Raw genomic sequence first — 18088 nt, 5'->3', positions numbered from 1 at the left:
CACACTACAATGTGTATTTCAATTTCAAAGCTTTTTCGAGGGATCCATTCTCTGAATTGAAGCCACACTATTCAAATCGTCGTATGTAAGCTTAGTATAATTCTTTATAAAGAGTGTCATACTTTTAATTAATACCTAAATATTGGTGAACCATTTGACAACTCGGGCATGTTCTACGAACGACTTCGCACTGCTTACATTTTACTCAACGCGCAGAAAATATTGAATTAAATAAAATAAATGCAATTTCTTTGTGTTAGTATGTCACAATTTTTGATGCTCACAGCAGCATTGTAGGATTTTCCAAATATCTCAATAATACCAACACCCAATGTTTATCTACCATGCTGGCATCGGTCGCTATACTACTCATTTTCCTAGCGAGGCAAAAAAAAATGCCATATTTTCCCAAAATAAGTGCCATATTGCCATGTTTTTTAGTGCCATATTTTGGAAAAATAAGTGCCATATTTTGAACGTCTCTGCTGATAAGTCATACCTGGCTTGAAGTCCTGCATTTTCCTGTTTGACGCGAGAATATCGCTCGTCTGTGTGTGTCTGGTTATCCGCTAGTACACTCATCTGTTGCTGTAGCATTTGAACCTGCAACACACAAGATACACATTTCATTAAGAGTGTCATACTTTTAATTAATACCTAAATATTGGTGAACCATTTGACAACTCGGGCATGTTCTACGAACGACTTCGCACTGCTTATACATTTTACTCAACGCGCAGAAAACATTGGCGAAAATTCAAGTTATTAACGTTTGACGTATTGATTCAACACGAAAATGTTAACTTTGAGGAAAAATGCTGTACGAATACCAATGGTCGGAGCCACGATTAGAGTTTGAACTTGGATCAAGCAAGCCGATAGGCTGATGATTTTTTTTTAAGATGAGTGTTCACTGCCGTTTTTATTTCGTAGCAATGAAACAACTGCTACATTAGACGCATGTGGTATGTGTCGTAGCATGCCCATCCCGTAGTATGCCTCTCATTAGATGGGCGACAAGAGACACAATACTCCCCATTTAGGTGCTCAACACGAGAACAAAAAATGTTAACTTTGAGGAAAAATGCTGTACGAATACCAATGATCGGGGCCACGATTAGAGTTTGAACTTGGATTAAGCAAGCCGATAAGGTGATGATTTTTTTTTTTAAGATGAGTGTCCACCGCCGTTTTTATTTCGTAGCAATGAAACAACTGCTACATTAGACGCATGTGGTCTGTGTCGTAGCATGCCCATCCCGTAGTATGCCTTTCATCAGATGGGCGACAAGAGACACAATACTCCCCATTTAGGTGCTCAACACGAGAACAACAGAAAGTAACCCGTTGAAATATTTGCAATCGAAAAACGATTACAAATTTTTGTCGATGGTTGGATTCGAACCCGGGACCTTCTGCATGGCAAGCAAGCGCGTTACCACTGGACTGTAGTATACATTTGGGTTGGTTTTGGCCAACACATATTCGGAGTGTAACTTCCTGATTTCCCAGTTTTGTATCTTGGTCTTCGATTAAATATGATCATCGTTCCTTTTCTTGAAATGTAACCTATTCTGTTGTTCTTAAGAATATACCAACCGTTATTTTGAAAATAACCAATCAGATTGCTTAGAAAGTTAAAGTTAGACCGAGTTTATACTCCGATTTTGGTCCAGTCATAAGCCTCATATTGTGAAATTTTCTCACTTAGATTGGCATCGTATCGCTTACCCAACTTACACTCTGTTCAAACCGGTTGCCAACGAACACAAACTGCCCGTCGTAGTTATCGTACTCCAGCTCTGTCGCGTCCAGGGGCGTAGTGCACGGCGAAATCGAATCCCCACCCCCGGGCTCCACTTCGTCGCCGCCACTGGTCTCGCCTTCTTCGTCTTTGTGAGCCACGGACTCCATGCCCGGAGGCGCGCGCATCACTTCGACACTGATTGAAATGGCCAGAAGGAAAAGTTCCGTAAGGCAGGTACTGGTCGAATAAACTACCAGGAAGACGGGGTTTTTGAGGCGAGGTTAATTGGGGTTTCCAGGAAAACGGGGTTTTAATTTTTTCCCCACTAACTTGGCACTGGTTATGGTTAGTTGATGTAGCTTTCAGGAAAAAGTTTGGTACTAATTGGTTGATTTACCAGGAGGAAAGTGAGAGATCCTTTTAAGTTTCGTAAGGCCGACACTGGTTGAATCAAATATCAGGAAAACGGATTTTTCTTCACTGACTTTGACAGTTGGTATGATTCCAAAATCCCTACTGATATTCCAAAATGCGATCACAACTGTGAGCAATATTCACAAATGCATAAATAATTCATATGGTGAAAGCAATGCAAGAAACAGTCGAACTCTGTCAAACAAATCGAGTTCGAATAACTCTTGGGAAATCAATCAAATTATGAAGACCGGAAAGATTTTATTGAAAGTAGGCGAAAATGTTAAATTGGGGAGTAGAGATAGTTTTTTTGTTATTTATTTACACTCTCCACACATGGCCTTGCTGCTTAGCGTGTAAATAAATAAATAAAAAAAATTACACTCTCAGCAACAGGGCCAGTATTTAATTAATTACCAATTAAATAGGTTTTTTTTATTAATATTTATTATTAATAAAAAAAAACCTATTTTATTAGAACCACATTACAAAAATTCCACAGACCTTTGTGTCAAGGAACCGAGACATTAAAACTCACAAACACATACACGGTACTTGCTCACCAAACATTTAATACACTTGCAGTCGGATTGAAAACAAAGGTCTCCTGTGTTACCGACCACTAAGGCACACTCTGCCATTACTGAATGTGACTGATAAGAATCGGGCCTTTGTATAGGAGGGGGACAAAGATTGAAAACAAAGGTCTCCTGTGTTACCGACCACTAAGGCACACTCTGCCATTACTGAATGTGACTGATAAGAATCGGGCCTTTGTAAAGGAGGGGGTCAAACAGAGCATTGAATGCAGCTGAATGCATTAGGCGCGTCGCATAACTGAATGCATTAGGGCCGTCGCATACCTACCTCGGTGGTGTAGTGGTCAAGGCGCTCGCCTGATAAACAGGAGGGCGTGGGTTCAATCCCAGCGGAGGTATGGAATTTTATCCTCAATATAATTTGAGAATTTGACCACAATAATAGTAGTAGCCTACTGCTGGAGTAAAGGGACTTCACAGTCCTATGCGAGCAGTATAAATAAGCACTATTATTATAATGGAAGCCTACATTTGCTTTGGGCTGACATTTGGTTTTGGCTACAAAAAAATTCCGAGTGGATGCCCTTCGCACTCAAACTTTGCTCTTCTTTAAGGGAAATTTCAGACTGGTATTCTCCCTGTGTAAATACCCCCAGCCAGACTACATAATTATGTCAGCCACTCTCTCTCTCTCTCTCTCTCTCCTCTCTCTCTCTCCTCTCTCTCCTCCTCTCTCATCTCTCTCTCCTCTCTCTCTCTCTCCTCTCTCTCCTCTCTCTCCTCTCTCTCTCTCCCTCTCCTCTCTCTCTCTCTCTCTCTCCAAAGTCTTCATATTCGCTACCGTCCCTGAGCCCACACGTGATAAGCTGAGACTAATGGAAGGTTTCCAATGCAATGCAGCCTTTGTGGTAATTGCCTTATCAATGTTCTGATTGAGAAACATTTGCCTTTGTATGTGCTAGTACCTTCTATAAGGTCACTTTCTTTTGACTTTCCACTAGGATTAGGACAGAGTGTCACATGACTTGTTTTTACTGATAAAAAAAAAGGTTGTTTAAGCTATGACCTGGGTTTAGAAAAGAATGACTAAATCCTGTCCATATTATCCTGCCAGAATGAGACTGAAAAGTCTCTTTAAATACTCCCGCTGTCTAAACAAGGTCTTATGTATTTGCCCTTCAATCCTATCTTAGCTGTGAAGGCCCCGGGTTTGACTCCCAGTGTCAAAGACTGTTTTCCTTCAAGAAAAAAGTAAAAACATTAATGTTAACACTGACTTGTCTAATTTATCAAATCTTTACACTTGTTTATCACATCTTGACTTGACTCATCATTAAGAGATAAGAGATATATTTCATTATGATAAACATGCTTGTGATGTTTGATTCATTAGTTTTCCCTCACATTTAACACAATTTTATGTCACTCAATTCGCGGCACTCCCGCTGTCTAAACAAGGTCTTGTGTATTTGCCCTTCAATCCTATCTTAGCTGTGAAGGCCCCGGGTTTGACTCCCAGTGTCAAAGACTGTTTTTCTTAAAAATTAAAAATAATGTTAACACTGACTTGTATTTATCAAATCTTTACACTTGTTTATCACATCTTGACTTGATTCATCATTAAGAGATAAGAGATATATTTCATTATGATAGGCATGCTTGTGATGTTTGATTCAATAGTTTTCCCCCACATTTAACACAATTTTATGTCTTTCAATTCTCGGCACAAAATTGATTATCTTCTTTCTAAACCTTTGTTTGATTTTTAGACAGTCGGGTGTTGGTAATTTCTATTTCTACCACTTATGGCAATAATTTAAAACTCTTTAAATCTTATTTGGACAAAATACTTTATTTGTTAAGACAAATTGGCATTCTTTATTTTATTACAGAAAATTTTAGATGTTATTAATAAAATTTTGATGTTAAAATTTTTAGACAGTCGGGTGTTGGTAATTTCTATTTCTACCACTTATGGCAATAATTTAAAACTCTTTAAATCTTATTTGGACAAAATAATAAATAAAGACGAATTAGCATTCTTTATTTTATTACAGAAAATTTTAGATGTTATTAATAAAATTTAGATGTTAAAATATCTCTTTCTAAGTCACGAAATAACGTCAACACCACATGAAACACTTGAAAATAACTGGGCACACTGCCGATAACTGCCGCACATTGGGTCTTCCCGTGTTCTATTTCGTTAAATATGACTCGTTTTATGAATCACCGACACAAGTTCCGGTAGCTAATTCATTCCTCATCAAGCAACGCTCATTTATATGACTCGTTTTATGAATCACCCACACAAGTCCCGGTAGCTAATTCATTCCTCATCAAGCAACGCTCATTTTGTTGACTGAACTAAATATAAATAAATCAAGGAATAGACGAGACGTTAGCATGAGTAATACACTTAGATCATCTCACATCGCAAAGGTCTGGGTTCGATTTTTGGCGAGATAGATAAAAAAAGGTTAGTTATAGACGAGACGTTAGCATGAGTAATACACTTAGATCATCTCACATCGCAAAGGTCTGGGTTCGATTTTTGGCGAGATAGATAAAAAAAATATTTGTTAATTCATTCCTAATCAAGCAACGCTCATTTTATTTATTGACTGAATAAATCAAGGAAAAGGCGTTAGCCTGAGTAATACACTGGACCTTAAGATGACCTTAGAATGAGCACTGGATCTTAGATCATCTCACATGTCAAAGGTCTGGGTTCGATTTCCGGGGATATGGATAAAAAAAAGCACAGTAAAGAAGAGTAGGTTTAGGCTTTAGAGTTTTAGAGCATGGGCTTTTAATTTTAAGTTCAAGAACTTTGGCATTAATTTAATTTACAATTAGCTATTGACTTTATTAGCCCTTGGTGGATGTTATCAATTTAATTCTCCTGTTTTTAAATTTAATTCAACACTTTACAACTGTCTACTTAATACACTGAAAGCATAATTCTCAATATCCAATGCAAATCACAATAGTAGAATAAAAATCCCTTAATACAACGTTGTCAAAAATCACAAAAATATCTCTCCAAATAAACACAACAAAGTGGGGAAAACTGACAACATCTATTTCGCCAAATCTGCCATTTTCAAAACAATCCAATAATTTACTTGTTTTAATGACAGCTAGATACGTTATACTAATATACTACTTACTAGTTATCAATAGAAAACGATTTATCGAGAGGCCCCAGAGAAGTCAAGTGAAATGAACTAATAAAAACAGTCAGACAACCAGTGCCGGAGTCTGAATGTAATATTTTAGAACACACACTACAATGTGTATTTCAATTTCAAAGCTTTTTCGAGGGATCCATTCTCTGAATTGAAGCCACACTATTCAAATCGTCGTATGTAAGCTTAGTATAATTCTTTATAAAATTTGGTGAGCAAAGCGCGTTCTAAATTAAATAAAATAAATGCAATTTCTTTGTGTTAGTATGTCACAATTTTTGATGCTCACAGCAGCATTGTAGGATTTTCCAAATATCTCCATAATCCTAACACCCAATGTTTACCTACCATGCTGGCATCGGTCGCTATACTATTAATTTTCTTAGCGAGGTTGAGTGGGCTGTCTTTCATGGCCATTTTTAATACCGTAACTCCGACACTGATTCCTAAACGAGAACAATTTGTTATCTTTCTTATCATTTTTGACAAGTTATTAGAATTTTTACATACACAGGGCTTGTGCTAATAAAATGCATAGGTGTATCAACATTACTAGTATCAGTGATAGACAAGTCATATTAGATTAGGTGAGTACACCTACCCAATACAATAATATGGTATCTGAATATATATCCACCTTATTGTATACGCATAGGAGTATCAAGTAGTATCAGTGATAGACACCTCATATTAGATTGGGTAAGTACACCTACTAAATAACGTGGTATCTGCCTATCTACCTTATTGTATGCAAATCAGAATCTGGTGTAACCTTGTACCTCCATGTGATTTCTCAATTTCTTTAGCCTTAACCTCCGCAATAGCTTCTTTTCCCTCTGACAGCGCAAAGTATTTCCTCGGGAGCTTACCCTTATTATTTTACTTTTTCTCAAGATAGGTACTTTTTTTAAAATTTCATACAAACTCAATCGACGAAAATGTTAATTATAAGTTATACCACTATCTAAGAAGCTCAAAGGCTTGTGTCTAGATAGTGGTCGTTGATCCCTTGTGTAACGCGTCCATTTTTGTTTAGTAGCCTTAACCTCCGCAATAGCTTCTTTTCCCTCTGACAGCGCAAAGTATTTCCTCGGGAGCTTACCCTTATTATTTTATTTTTTCTCCAGATAGGTACGTTTTTTTAAATTTCATACAAACTCAATCGACGAAAATGTTAATTATAAGTTATACCACTATCTAAGAAGCTCAAGACTTGTGACTAGATAGTGGTAGTTGATCCCTTGTGTAACGCGTCTATTTTTGTTTATGACTTTATGACTATTGCCCTACAGCCTACCCTTATCCTGCCATCTTCTTCTGAAAACATCAATGTCCATTATGTTTTACTATTAAGGAGCGCGGTAGCGCTCCGCCCCGCCAAGTCAAGAAAGTTTGATTTCAGTTATATTCCAGTGTTCGACACTTTCAAATTTAGTAATTAGTAACCAGCCTACTTAGCTTAGTTGGTAGCGCGTCAGCCTTGTAAGAGCTAGACCGCGGGTTCGATTCCCGCCCGGGGCGGATTTTATCCTGAACGGATAATGTTCGTTCTCGGAACGGCTGGCTTCTTCCTATCCTGTCTTCTTTCTCTCTTCGATTTCGGGACAATACGACCTTTGCTGTTACAGTGTTACAGTTTCCTCTATCAAACCTCTTTAAAAAAAATAAAAAATAGTACCAATCTCTTCCTTGTTAGCTCGGAACGGCTGGCTTCTTCCTATCCTGTCTTCTTTCTCTCTTCGATTTCGGGACAATACGACCTTTGCTGTTACAGTGTTACAGTTCCCTCTATCAAACCTCTTAAAAAAAAAAAAAATAGTACCAATCTCTTCAATGAAATCATTACTCATCTTTTCTCAATATGTATTTCAGTTGTAAAATACATAATTTTGCTAGTGTAAGGATTTCCCGGCTGATTTCTCATACTTGGCAAAACAGGGCATATGTAAATCCACTACAGTGACAAAAGCATAGATGACATCGCCTCTCAGAAGAACTATTCAGATTATTTTTTCAAGATATGATTCCAAAATCCCTACTGATATTCCAAAATGCGATCACAACTGTGAGCAATATTCACAAATGCATAAATAATTCATATGGTGAAGTGACTCAGCAAAGCAATACAAGAAACAGTCGAACTCTGTCAAACTCGAGTTCGAATAACTCTTGGAAAATCAATCAAATTATGAAGACCGGAAAGGTTTTATTGAAATTAGGCGAAAATGTTAAATTGGGGAGTAGGATAATGACTAGATAAATTATGGAGACAGTGGCAAAACTACTTTGTAGGTTATTTCAAGTCACATTTATCAAAAGGCAAATCTTGAAGAATGCACAAACTATTTGAAGGTAATTGAAAAATTATTTGAAATTACACATCATACACTTTCAAAAAACAAGTCTCTATACAAGAAAAAGACAAAGAATTCTATAGAATTGGGACTAAAACGATAAGCACTAAAAAGTTTTTAATGGATCACATATAAAACACTTTCAGTAGTTCGTTCAAAGAGACTATAGTTTTGTACAGTACAAAAGAGAAAGAGACTAAAAAAAAAGAAGGAAAATAATAAGCACTATTAAGAAGACAAGGGACACTGCGAAACTATGTCAAAAACGGCATTTGATAATAAATAAATCACAAGAAATTAAAGATAACTTCAGGTATTTCTAATCACTTATTACACAATATCAAACGTAAAAAAAAAGAAGGAAAATAATAAGCACTATTAAGAAGACAAGGGACACTGCAAAACTATGTCAAAAACGGCACTTGATAATAAATACAGTTATGTGCAAAAGTGGTTCAATGTTTTTGTATTTCTAATCACTTATTACACAATATCAAACGCAAGCAAGAGCTTAAGAAGACAAGGGACACTGCGAAACTATGTCAAAAACGTCATTTGATAATGAAGAACGAAAGAAAACACACTAAAAACATGAATGACGCGACTCTTGGCTAATGTGGAAAACAAAACTCAACATATAATAAGACAACAAGAAGATATAGGTACATGTGAAATGCATATAAAATAAACACAGTGGAAGTTATTAGAACAATAATCATAATTCACATTTAAGAGAGAAAGAGAAATAAAAATAATAATAATCACAGCAGAAGTAATAATCATAAGCAATACTTATAATATGATTATATGATTATATTTCACTTAACAAGCTGGGCCCGTCCTTCCCGGGAATTTTTTAGCCCGTAGTTTACTCCATCGTATACGGTCCCGGAGCTTCGCACGGGAGCGCGCAGCGCGACCGTATACGCAACCTCCCGAACACGCAGTGCGAATAATAATAGTACATAAGTAGGTACTAATTTTCTTTAACCACGATCGAGTAAACTACGGGCTAAAAAATTCCCGGAGGGACGGGCCCAGCTTGTTATTACTATTGTAATAATAAAGGAAGGACGGGCTAAAAATCAGAAAGAGATGGAGGAGAGGTATGTACTTACGGGAAGTAGAGGAAGAAGAGAGAGAGAGAGAGAGAGAGAGAGAGAGAGAGAGATGGTAATAATAACCATATGAAAATAATGATAACAATAATATTGGCACAAGCTCAAAAAAAAAAACAAGTATGTTCAAATGAAAAAAAAGAAAAAAAAAAAATTGGCAAAAGCCAAAAAAAAAAAAAAAAAAAAAAAAAAAAAACAAGTATGTTGGAGTAGAGTGAGAGAGAGAACGAGATAATATGAGAGGGAAGATTTTGGGGCACGGCTCAATCGCTCAATCAGTGGTAATTTGATTGCTTGTCATGCTGCCATGCAGAAATCCCGACTTCGATTTCCGCTAAAATAGATAAATTTGTAACAATAAGAAGTGCACTCATATTTCGATCGTTCCTTATTATCTTTTTTTGATCAGCGATTTCCAACTAGTGGCCCGTGGACCACATGTTGCCCGCTAGCCCATTTTTATGGCCCGCGAAACTTTTTGGGTGGACCCCATCGGCCTTTCTTTTTGCTCTTTTACTATGGGGTGGACAAAATTTGGAGCATCCACCCTCCCCTCAAGAAAATCCTGGATACAAGCCTCCTAACCTGTGTATGTTGCCCGTGAAGTGTCTGCCATGTTTCCCGCATACACATGGAAGTTGGAAATCTCTGCCCTAGACATACCGTCCCATGTTATTGTTTCCTAGTTTTTTTTTTTTTTTTTTTTTTTTTTTTTTTTGTCCGGCCCTTTACCGAGTTCTGTACTAACTTCTAGATCAGCGATTTCCAACTAGTGGCCCGTGGACATGTTGCCCGCTAGCCCATTTTTATGGCCCGCAAAGCTTTTTGTGTGGGCCCCATCGGCCTTTATTTTTTCTCTTTTACTATAAGGTGGACGAAAATGTGGAGCATCCACCCTCCCCTCAAGAAAATCCTGGATACAAGCCTCCTAACCTGTGTATGTTGCCCGTGAAGTGTCTGCCATGTTTCCCGCATACACATGGAAGTTGGAAATCTCTGCCCTAGATATACCGTCCCATGTTATTGTTTCCTACTGAATAGTTACCTTATGGTTAAGATCCAGTACATCTTCTTCCAAAGACACATCTGAGTAGGTCTCGTCTGCCACATCACACACCGAGGATCGGCCTGAAGAATTGAAACTTGAGCTACGGTACAGTTCACTGCAAGAGAAGAAACAAAAAAATATCATTAATTTATTTATTTTATTCACTTAAATAAATGTTGATAAAATAATTACTTTGCAATTTAAGGAGCGCGGTAGCACTCCGCCCCACCAATTTTACATTAAAATTCAAGTGACCATCCCTTAAAAAGCAAAATTTCCTATACATAAGAAGCCAAGGAAAACGACAACTTGTCAAACTTCCTCTTTCCTCTTAAGCAGTCCATTTTCAAACATGAACTGTTCATTTGTGAAATTCCTTTTTGCATGCCACCTAACCCTAGGGGCAAACATCATTAATTTATTTATTTTATTCACTTAAATAAATGTTGATAAAATAATTACTTTGCAATTTAAGGAGCGCGGTAGCACTCCGCCCCGCCTATTTTACATTAAAATTCAAGTGACCATCCCTTAAAAAGCAAAATTTCCTATACATAAGGAGCCAAGGAAAACGACAACTTGTCAAACTTCCTCTTTCCCTCTTAAGCAGTCCATTTTCAAACATGAACTGTTCATTTGTGAAATTCTTTTTTGCATGCCACCTAACCCTAGGGGCAAACCGTATAACCCTGAGGTGGCCACCAGTAATAGCGCTATCGTGAGCAGTGAGTTTTCTACTGGTCGGAATAATCTGGCCGGGAATCGAACCCGGGACCTCCAGCTTGATAGGCCAGTGTGATACTAGTCCACATACTCTACTACTATGTTACCTGGCTAGAGCATTGGATCCCAAGCTTTTGCGTGATCTGAAAACAAAGAGAATAAGGAAGAAATTGTTATTAATTCCTTAAGGAAAGAACGTCATAGATACCACTATGTACCACATGGTTCCTATCAGCAACCTCCGTGCTCGAGTGAGTACTGGACTTGCACACCGAAGGTCCCGAGTTCGATTCCCGGTGGAGTCGAAGTTCCTGCTTCGCTCCTGATGCTTCGTGCTTGAAATACGAGGTACACTCCGCCTCGTGAGGATAGGTGATTTAAATGAGTGGCGACCAGTGGTGGCATTACCAGGGTAAAAAGAAAATTTACAGTTGACAAAATTAGTAAAGGAGGTTCTTAGTAGTGATGAGATATCCACAAAAATTGTGAACAGGCTCTAGGCTTCCCCGGGTGGGAATCGAACCCGCGGCCTAGCTTTGGCACTAAAAACTGACCATAGAAAATTTTGGCCAATACATTTCTTTCCTTATTAAAGGATAAGGAAAATGAAAAGCATCTTGGAAAATAAGTCACAATCCGATTGATTTTGCTGACTTCATTCTGGGACAGTGATTCCCAAACTGGGGTAAAAGGGGCCCACGGGAAGATCACATGAAATATAGTAGAGCGTTCAGAATTGAAATAAAGGGGGCCGTGGAAAACAGTGTAGGAACCACAGTTCTATGATTCTCGGGAACTTACGTGTTTCGGAATGATCCTGACTTTCTATTGAGCGGCTGATCATGATGACTGTAATCAGCAGACAAGAACATCGGTCAGCATTAATTCAATAAATAAATAAATAGAGTAGTTATAATCTTATTTATAATTCAGTCACTAAATTAATTAATTTTGGATCAAATATAATTATATTGGATTAAATTAATTCAAGAAGTTAATCAATTACGACAAAGAACTAGGTCCATTATTGTCCATGCACAGTGAAAATTTTCATCATGTTATTATTCTTTATTTATTTTTCTTTCTTATTTTTTATTATTATTTTGTATTGGCCATTCCCAGTACCAAGAAGTATAGTATTAGAATCTGGTACGTGATTCTTTGGTAAGAATTCTTCAGAGTACCAATATGTGTAATGGTCATAGATACCACTATGTACCACATGCGAGAAGTATGAATTGGAATCTTGGGACACCCTGTATATGACTTGTGTATTGGCCATTCCCAGTACCAAGAAGTATAGTATTAGAATCAGGTACGTGATTCTTTGGTAAGAATTCTTCAGAGTACCAATATGTATAGTGGTCATAGATACCACTATGTACCACATGGTTCCTATCAGCAACCTCCGTGCTCGAGTGAGTACTGGACTTGCACACCGAAGGTCCCGAGTTCGATTCCCGGTGGAGTCGAAGTTCCTGCTTCGCTCCTGATGCTTCGTGCTTGAAATACGAGGTACACTCAGCCTCGTGAGGATAGGTGATTTAAATGAGTGGCGACCAGTGGGGCTATTACCACCTTAGCTGCCAAGGTCTTATCGTCCTAAAAGCGAAAGAGAGAAGGAAGACGGGATTGGAGAAAACCAGCCGTTCCGAGAACGAGCCATATCTGTTTAGGATGAAATCCGCCTTGGGCAGGATGAAATCCGCCTTGAAATCGAACCCACGACCTAGCGCTTACAAGACAGACGCGCTACCCTCCAATCTAACTAGGCTGGCAGTTATGGCATTACCAGAGTAAAAAGAAAATTTACAGTTGACAAAATTAGTAAAGGAGGTTCTTAGTAGTGATGAGATATCCACAAAAATTGTAAACAGGCTCTAGGCTCCACCACAAATAATGGTTGTTTTTACTATTACAATAAGTAGGTATAAGGAACCTATTTTTTCCTGAATCTATTTTTAATTGGCCCTTATCTGCTCAAACCTTTGTGCATAATGTGTGTGTTAGTTAAATATTAAACTTAATCACTTAATCATGTTTTTATTTGATTAAGTAATGAAATTCAGAATTCATTCGGTCGCCATAACAACAAATCAGGTTACTTAATCACTTAATCATGTTTTTATTTGATTAAGTAATGAAATTCAGAATTCATTCGGTCGCCATAACAACAAATCAGGTTTTTTTTCTTCAATCAAATATTTATCTAACTGTTAGAATCTGTTAGATACATCCTATGTACAGGTCTGGACTCTACTATTTATCGACTTATCAGAGTGTAACCGCACAGACTCTAATCATATTTAAGGAATTCATGTGATCTGCTTGAAATGTAGACGTTGTTTGATCATAATGGGCCGTGATTTATGTAATGTTTGTAATGTCCACTGGTTATTATACTACCTATCCACTATCCAGCCTACAAGATTTACACTATTTATTATATTACCTGTACAAGTGTACAGCCTACAAGATTTACACTATTTATTACATTACCTGTACAAGTGTACAGCCTACAAGATTTTACACTATTATGCTGATAAATTATGAATGAGATAGGTAGGGAATTAATTGAACTTAAAAATCAGTAAGATTACCCCTTCAGTTTACATTACCTGTACAAGTGTACAGCCTACAAGATTTTACACTATTATGCTGATAAATTATGAATGAGATAGGTAGGGAATTAATTGAACGTAGGTACATGTACTTTATAGGTTCTATTTTCAAGTATATTCAATAGTATTTCAGTATTACTAGTATTGTATTGCAGGGTTTATACGCTTTCCCCGGAATGAAATTCCATGACTATTCCAGAAAATTCCCACGAATTTTCCAGAAAATTAGGGGGCGGAGGTACTTAAAAATCAGTAAGATTACCCCTTCAGTCTGCAGGGTTTATACGCTTTCCCCGGAATGAAATTCCATGACTATTCCAGAAAATTCCCACGAATTTTCCAGAAAATTAGGGGGCGGAGTACTTAAAAATCAGTAAGATTACCCCTTCAGTTAAATAAAATATGCAACATGTAGAACGTCAATGAATATGAGGGGGAATGCGCCGCAGGCCGTTTTTCGGAAATACTTGATATTTAATTTGAATAATTTTAATTTTTAACAGATGACAAATTCCATGACTTTTCCAGGTTTTCGTAGAACGTCAATGAATATGAGGGGGAATGCGCCGCAGGCCGTTTTTCGGAAATACTTGATATTTAATTTGAATAATTTTAATTTTTACCAGATGACAAATTCCATGACTTTTCCAGGTTTTTTTAAATTTTAATGATTTTCCATGACTTTTTGGCCGATTTTCAGATTCCATGACTTTTCCAGTTTTTCCAGGTTGCGTATAAACCCTGTATTGGAATAAATTCAATAGTATTTCAATATTACTAGGATGTAGTATTATATTGGAATAGAGTTTATATTGGGACATAGGATGATCTATTAGTTCAGGATAAGGACAGTTAAGAATATGAAAGGTCCACTGAACCTTTGCAGGCTCTATTTCTACGTAAATTCAATAGTATTTCAGTATTACTAGGATCCTAGTATTGTATTGGAATAGAGTTTATATTGGGACATAGGATGATCTATTAGTTCAGGATGAGGACAGTTAAGGATGTGACGGAATGTGTCCTGTAGATGCAGGATGTTAGATACGAAGCTACAATCAATACAGGCATAAACCATTATCATACTTACTACTGGCTAGAGCATTGGATCCCAAGCTTTTGCGTGATCTGAAAACAAAGAGAATAAGGAAGAAATTGTTATTAATTCCTTAAGGAAAGAGCAGTCAGCTCCCATGGCGTAGTGGGCACTGCGCTCGCCTTGCACGCGGGAGACCCGGCTTCGATTCCCGGCGGGGTCAAGAAATTTGTATCATGCAAATGATTGATTCCGTGACTGGCTGTTGCGGGGCCCACTCAGCCTCGTGAGGAAAATTAGTAGCTATGACATATAAATGCGTAATGATTGATCCCGTGACTGGCTGTTGCGGGGCCCACTCAGCCTCGTGAGGAAAATGAGTAGCTATGACATATAAATGCGTCATGCAAATGGTTGATACCGTGACTGGCTGTTGCGGGGCCCACTCAGCCTCGTGAGGAAAATGAGTAGCTATGACATATAAATGCGCATAGTGACCGGTGCCAGCATGGTAGGTAAACATTGGATTTTAGGATTATTGAGATATTGGGAAAAATCCTACAATGCTGCAGTGAGCACCAAAGTTGTGAAATACTTAATAACACAAAGAAACTGCATTTACATTACATTAAAGAAAGAACAAACAAACACTAAAAAATTGCCCTTTTTTATGTAATATCGCACTAAAAAAGTAACATTGTGACTTGTGACCAGATGGATGCCCGAAAGGCTGTTTATACCCATCCACTCAGCCTCGTGAGGAAAATGAGTAGCTATGACATATAAATGCACATAGCGACCGGTGCCAGCATGGTAGGTAAACATTGGATTTTTGGATTATTGAGATATTTGGAAAAATCCTACAATGCTGCAGTGAGCACCAAAGTTGTGAAATACTTAATAACACAGAAAACTGCATTTACATTACATTAAAGAAAAAACAAACAAACACTAAAAAATTGCCCTTTTTTATGTAATATCGCATGAAAAAGTAACAACTTGTGACCAGATGGATGCCCGAAAAGCTTTTTATACCCATCTAGGATTTAGAGCTGTTTTCCCCTACACCTAAGGCCAGCCACTGACTATCAGGTAGACCTGACAGGTACACCTGACACCTCATGAGCATGCTATGGTCTTATCGTCCCGAAATCGAAGAGAGAAGGAAGACAGGATAGGAGAAAGCCAGCCGTTCCGAGAACGAACATTATATATCAAAACTTGAAAACTTTGTTTTTAACTATTGTTTGGTTATTATATCTACATTTACACCTTTATTTATAAAATACATGACCCGAAGACACTTTACGGAATGAGCATACTATGGCACAGACTTGATTGACATTACTATGACACAGACCCGTACAGTCCTCTACAACAGCTGTTTCACCGCAACCAAAAATAAGGAAAGCAAAAGGCATTGAGCTTCTGCTATCCCATAAAAAGCTAGTCTGCACGAAAACCATTGAATAATTTATTTTGAAAGCATTCTAAAAATACAAAACAAAATACAATCGTGTGACTTATAAATTTAAAAGTAGAACAGCAATTCAGCCTTTGAGTCTTTGACCCCACTACTTATTTGTTCCCTAGGTAGGGTGGTGGTTAAGACGCTCGCCTGGTAAGCAGGAGGCCGAGTTCGAACCCCGAAAAAAGCATGAAATTTTATCGTCAATTTAAGAATTTTGCACAAAAACCTGAATTCGAGAACCTTTTTGAGACAAATCGTGAAGTCCCCCCAAAACAATTTTATTGTAGTAGAGCTTTTACTGCTAGTGTAAAAATCACAAAAGTGTTAAAGGACTTTTTTTTTTTAGCGACTGACTCTTTGTAAGTCTTTTTTATCCTATTTTTATGTCTGTAAGTAGGTAGCTAGGTAGTTTAAAAAATATTTTCACAAACCACTATCAACATTTTAGCATTTTTTATTTATTTATTTTTTTTTTTATTTTATTATTATTAGGTTCTTTAAGATTATTACTATTTTTTTTATTAATACATATTATTTATTTTTTTATTATTTTTTTGGGGCAATTTCTTTTAATATTTTTTTAATTAGGTATTATTTTAACTTTATTATTTTGATCTTCTAATTTACAAACAGAGACTCCACAATACCTACAATCCGGTTATAACATTTTTAGGTACTCTCTCGACCCCGAAAAAAACCACCACAAACGACAAAAAAAAAAAAAAAAAAAAAAAAAAAAAAAAAAACAATCAACAAAGAGCTGTCTAATTGGACAATAGAAGCACTTGATCGTGATTGGCCAATGATAACGCGCGTTAACTGATAACAGAATATTCTCAATAGAGTACCTACATGAGAGTGAAAGTTTCTAGTGTTGCCATGACAACCACTCGGTTGTAAACAAAAACGTTCGAGTTAAAACTGAGTAGTCTGCTTCGTTCGTTCAGTTACAGTAGTATAGTTCGATCGTTTAAGAAACAACAGTGCCTATCAACCATTTTTTACTAACATTAATTTTCCCTAAATCCTAAAACAAAGATAAAAAAAAAAACCAAGATAAAGAAATCTAGAGAAGGGGGGGGGTGAATCCTCCCAAAACGTTTACAGCAGTGCGCGGCGATAGCTATCATTAGTTCACTGAAGTTAAACAAACCGTTGCGCGTGGTTAGAATACCGGACAGGTGACCATCTGGGCAATCGGATACTGCTGGCTTTTCCCGGCCTTCCGCAGCCAGGTGAGGTTTAATTTGAGGAGGCGAGTAGCTTGTCGGCCGAAAGGTGGGTAAAAACCGTTACTTAAAAACCTTTAGTTTTAAATTTACCTACTTAGGAGTGACACAGTTCCAGTATAAAGAAACAAAACGTTTTCAAAATGGTTATTTTGTAACATATTCCTTATACAAACTTGAGAAATATCTGGCCAGAATTGTGAAGTTACGGAGTCGGTCTTCGTTGCACCCTTTCCAATATAGAATGTCTTAATTTCTTGTTTCCCAAAAATAGAGTTTCTTCTTCAGCATTTAGAATGGAATCATTAGATTGAACAGTATATTTATTAAGCCGTTTATTTTCTAATTTACCGACTGTTCACTGGTTAGGGTAAGCAGGACTCAATTGTTTCAAAGTAGCACTGTGAAACTAATGACTAACCACCCATTCGTTTACCAAGCTGGCCATTTATTCGTGACGAACATTGCCTGAAAATTTCTATTTTGAGGTCGGGGGAAAATCTAATTGGGTTTCATTCCATTCGCCGGTCGGCGTGGAGAAAGAACAAAATTCCAAAGCCAGCGGCAAAAGCATGGTTGACTGTTCAGGAATTCCAT

General features: G+C 37.3%; 1 protein-coding gene across 1 annotated transcript in view; it reads right to left on the bottom strand.

Annotated features, from left to right (window-relative positions):
* Positions 1-499: 499 nt before the first annotated feature.
* The window catches only part of LOC103519076, a gene marked incomplete at its 3' end in the record, with an annotated part of 32434 nt that continues 14845 nt past the window's right edge, over positions 500-18088 (bottom strand). Inside the window, exons 5-8 of the mRNA XM_026830687.1 lie at positions 11936-11983; positions 11242-11277; positions 10409-10526; positions 500-603 (exon numbers count right to left, since the gene is read on the bottom strand). Coding sequence (XP_026686488.1) covers positions 500-603; positions 10409-10526; positions 11242-11277; positions 11936-11983 — 306 coding nt within the window. The remainder of the gene's footprint in view (positions 604-10408; positions 10527-11241; positions 11278-11935; positions 11984-18088) is intronic.

This window comes from Diaphorina citri, unplaced genomic scaffold, assembly GCF_000475195.1.
Source record: "Diaphorina citri unplaced genomic scaffold, Diaci psyllid genome assembly version 1.1 scaffold2521, whole genome shotgun sequence".
NCBI lineage: Eukaryota > Metazoa > Arthropoda > Insecta > Hemiptera > Psyllidae > Diaphorina > Diaphorina citri.
The sequence above is the reverse complement of the archived record's forward strand: the minus strand, read 5'-3'. Positions and strand labels throughout refer to the sequence as shown.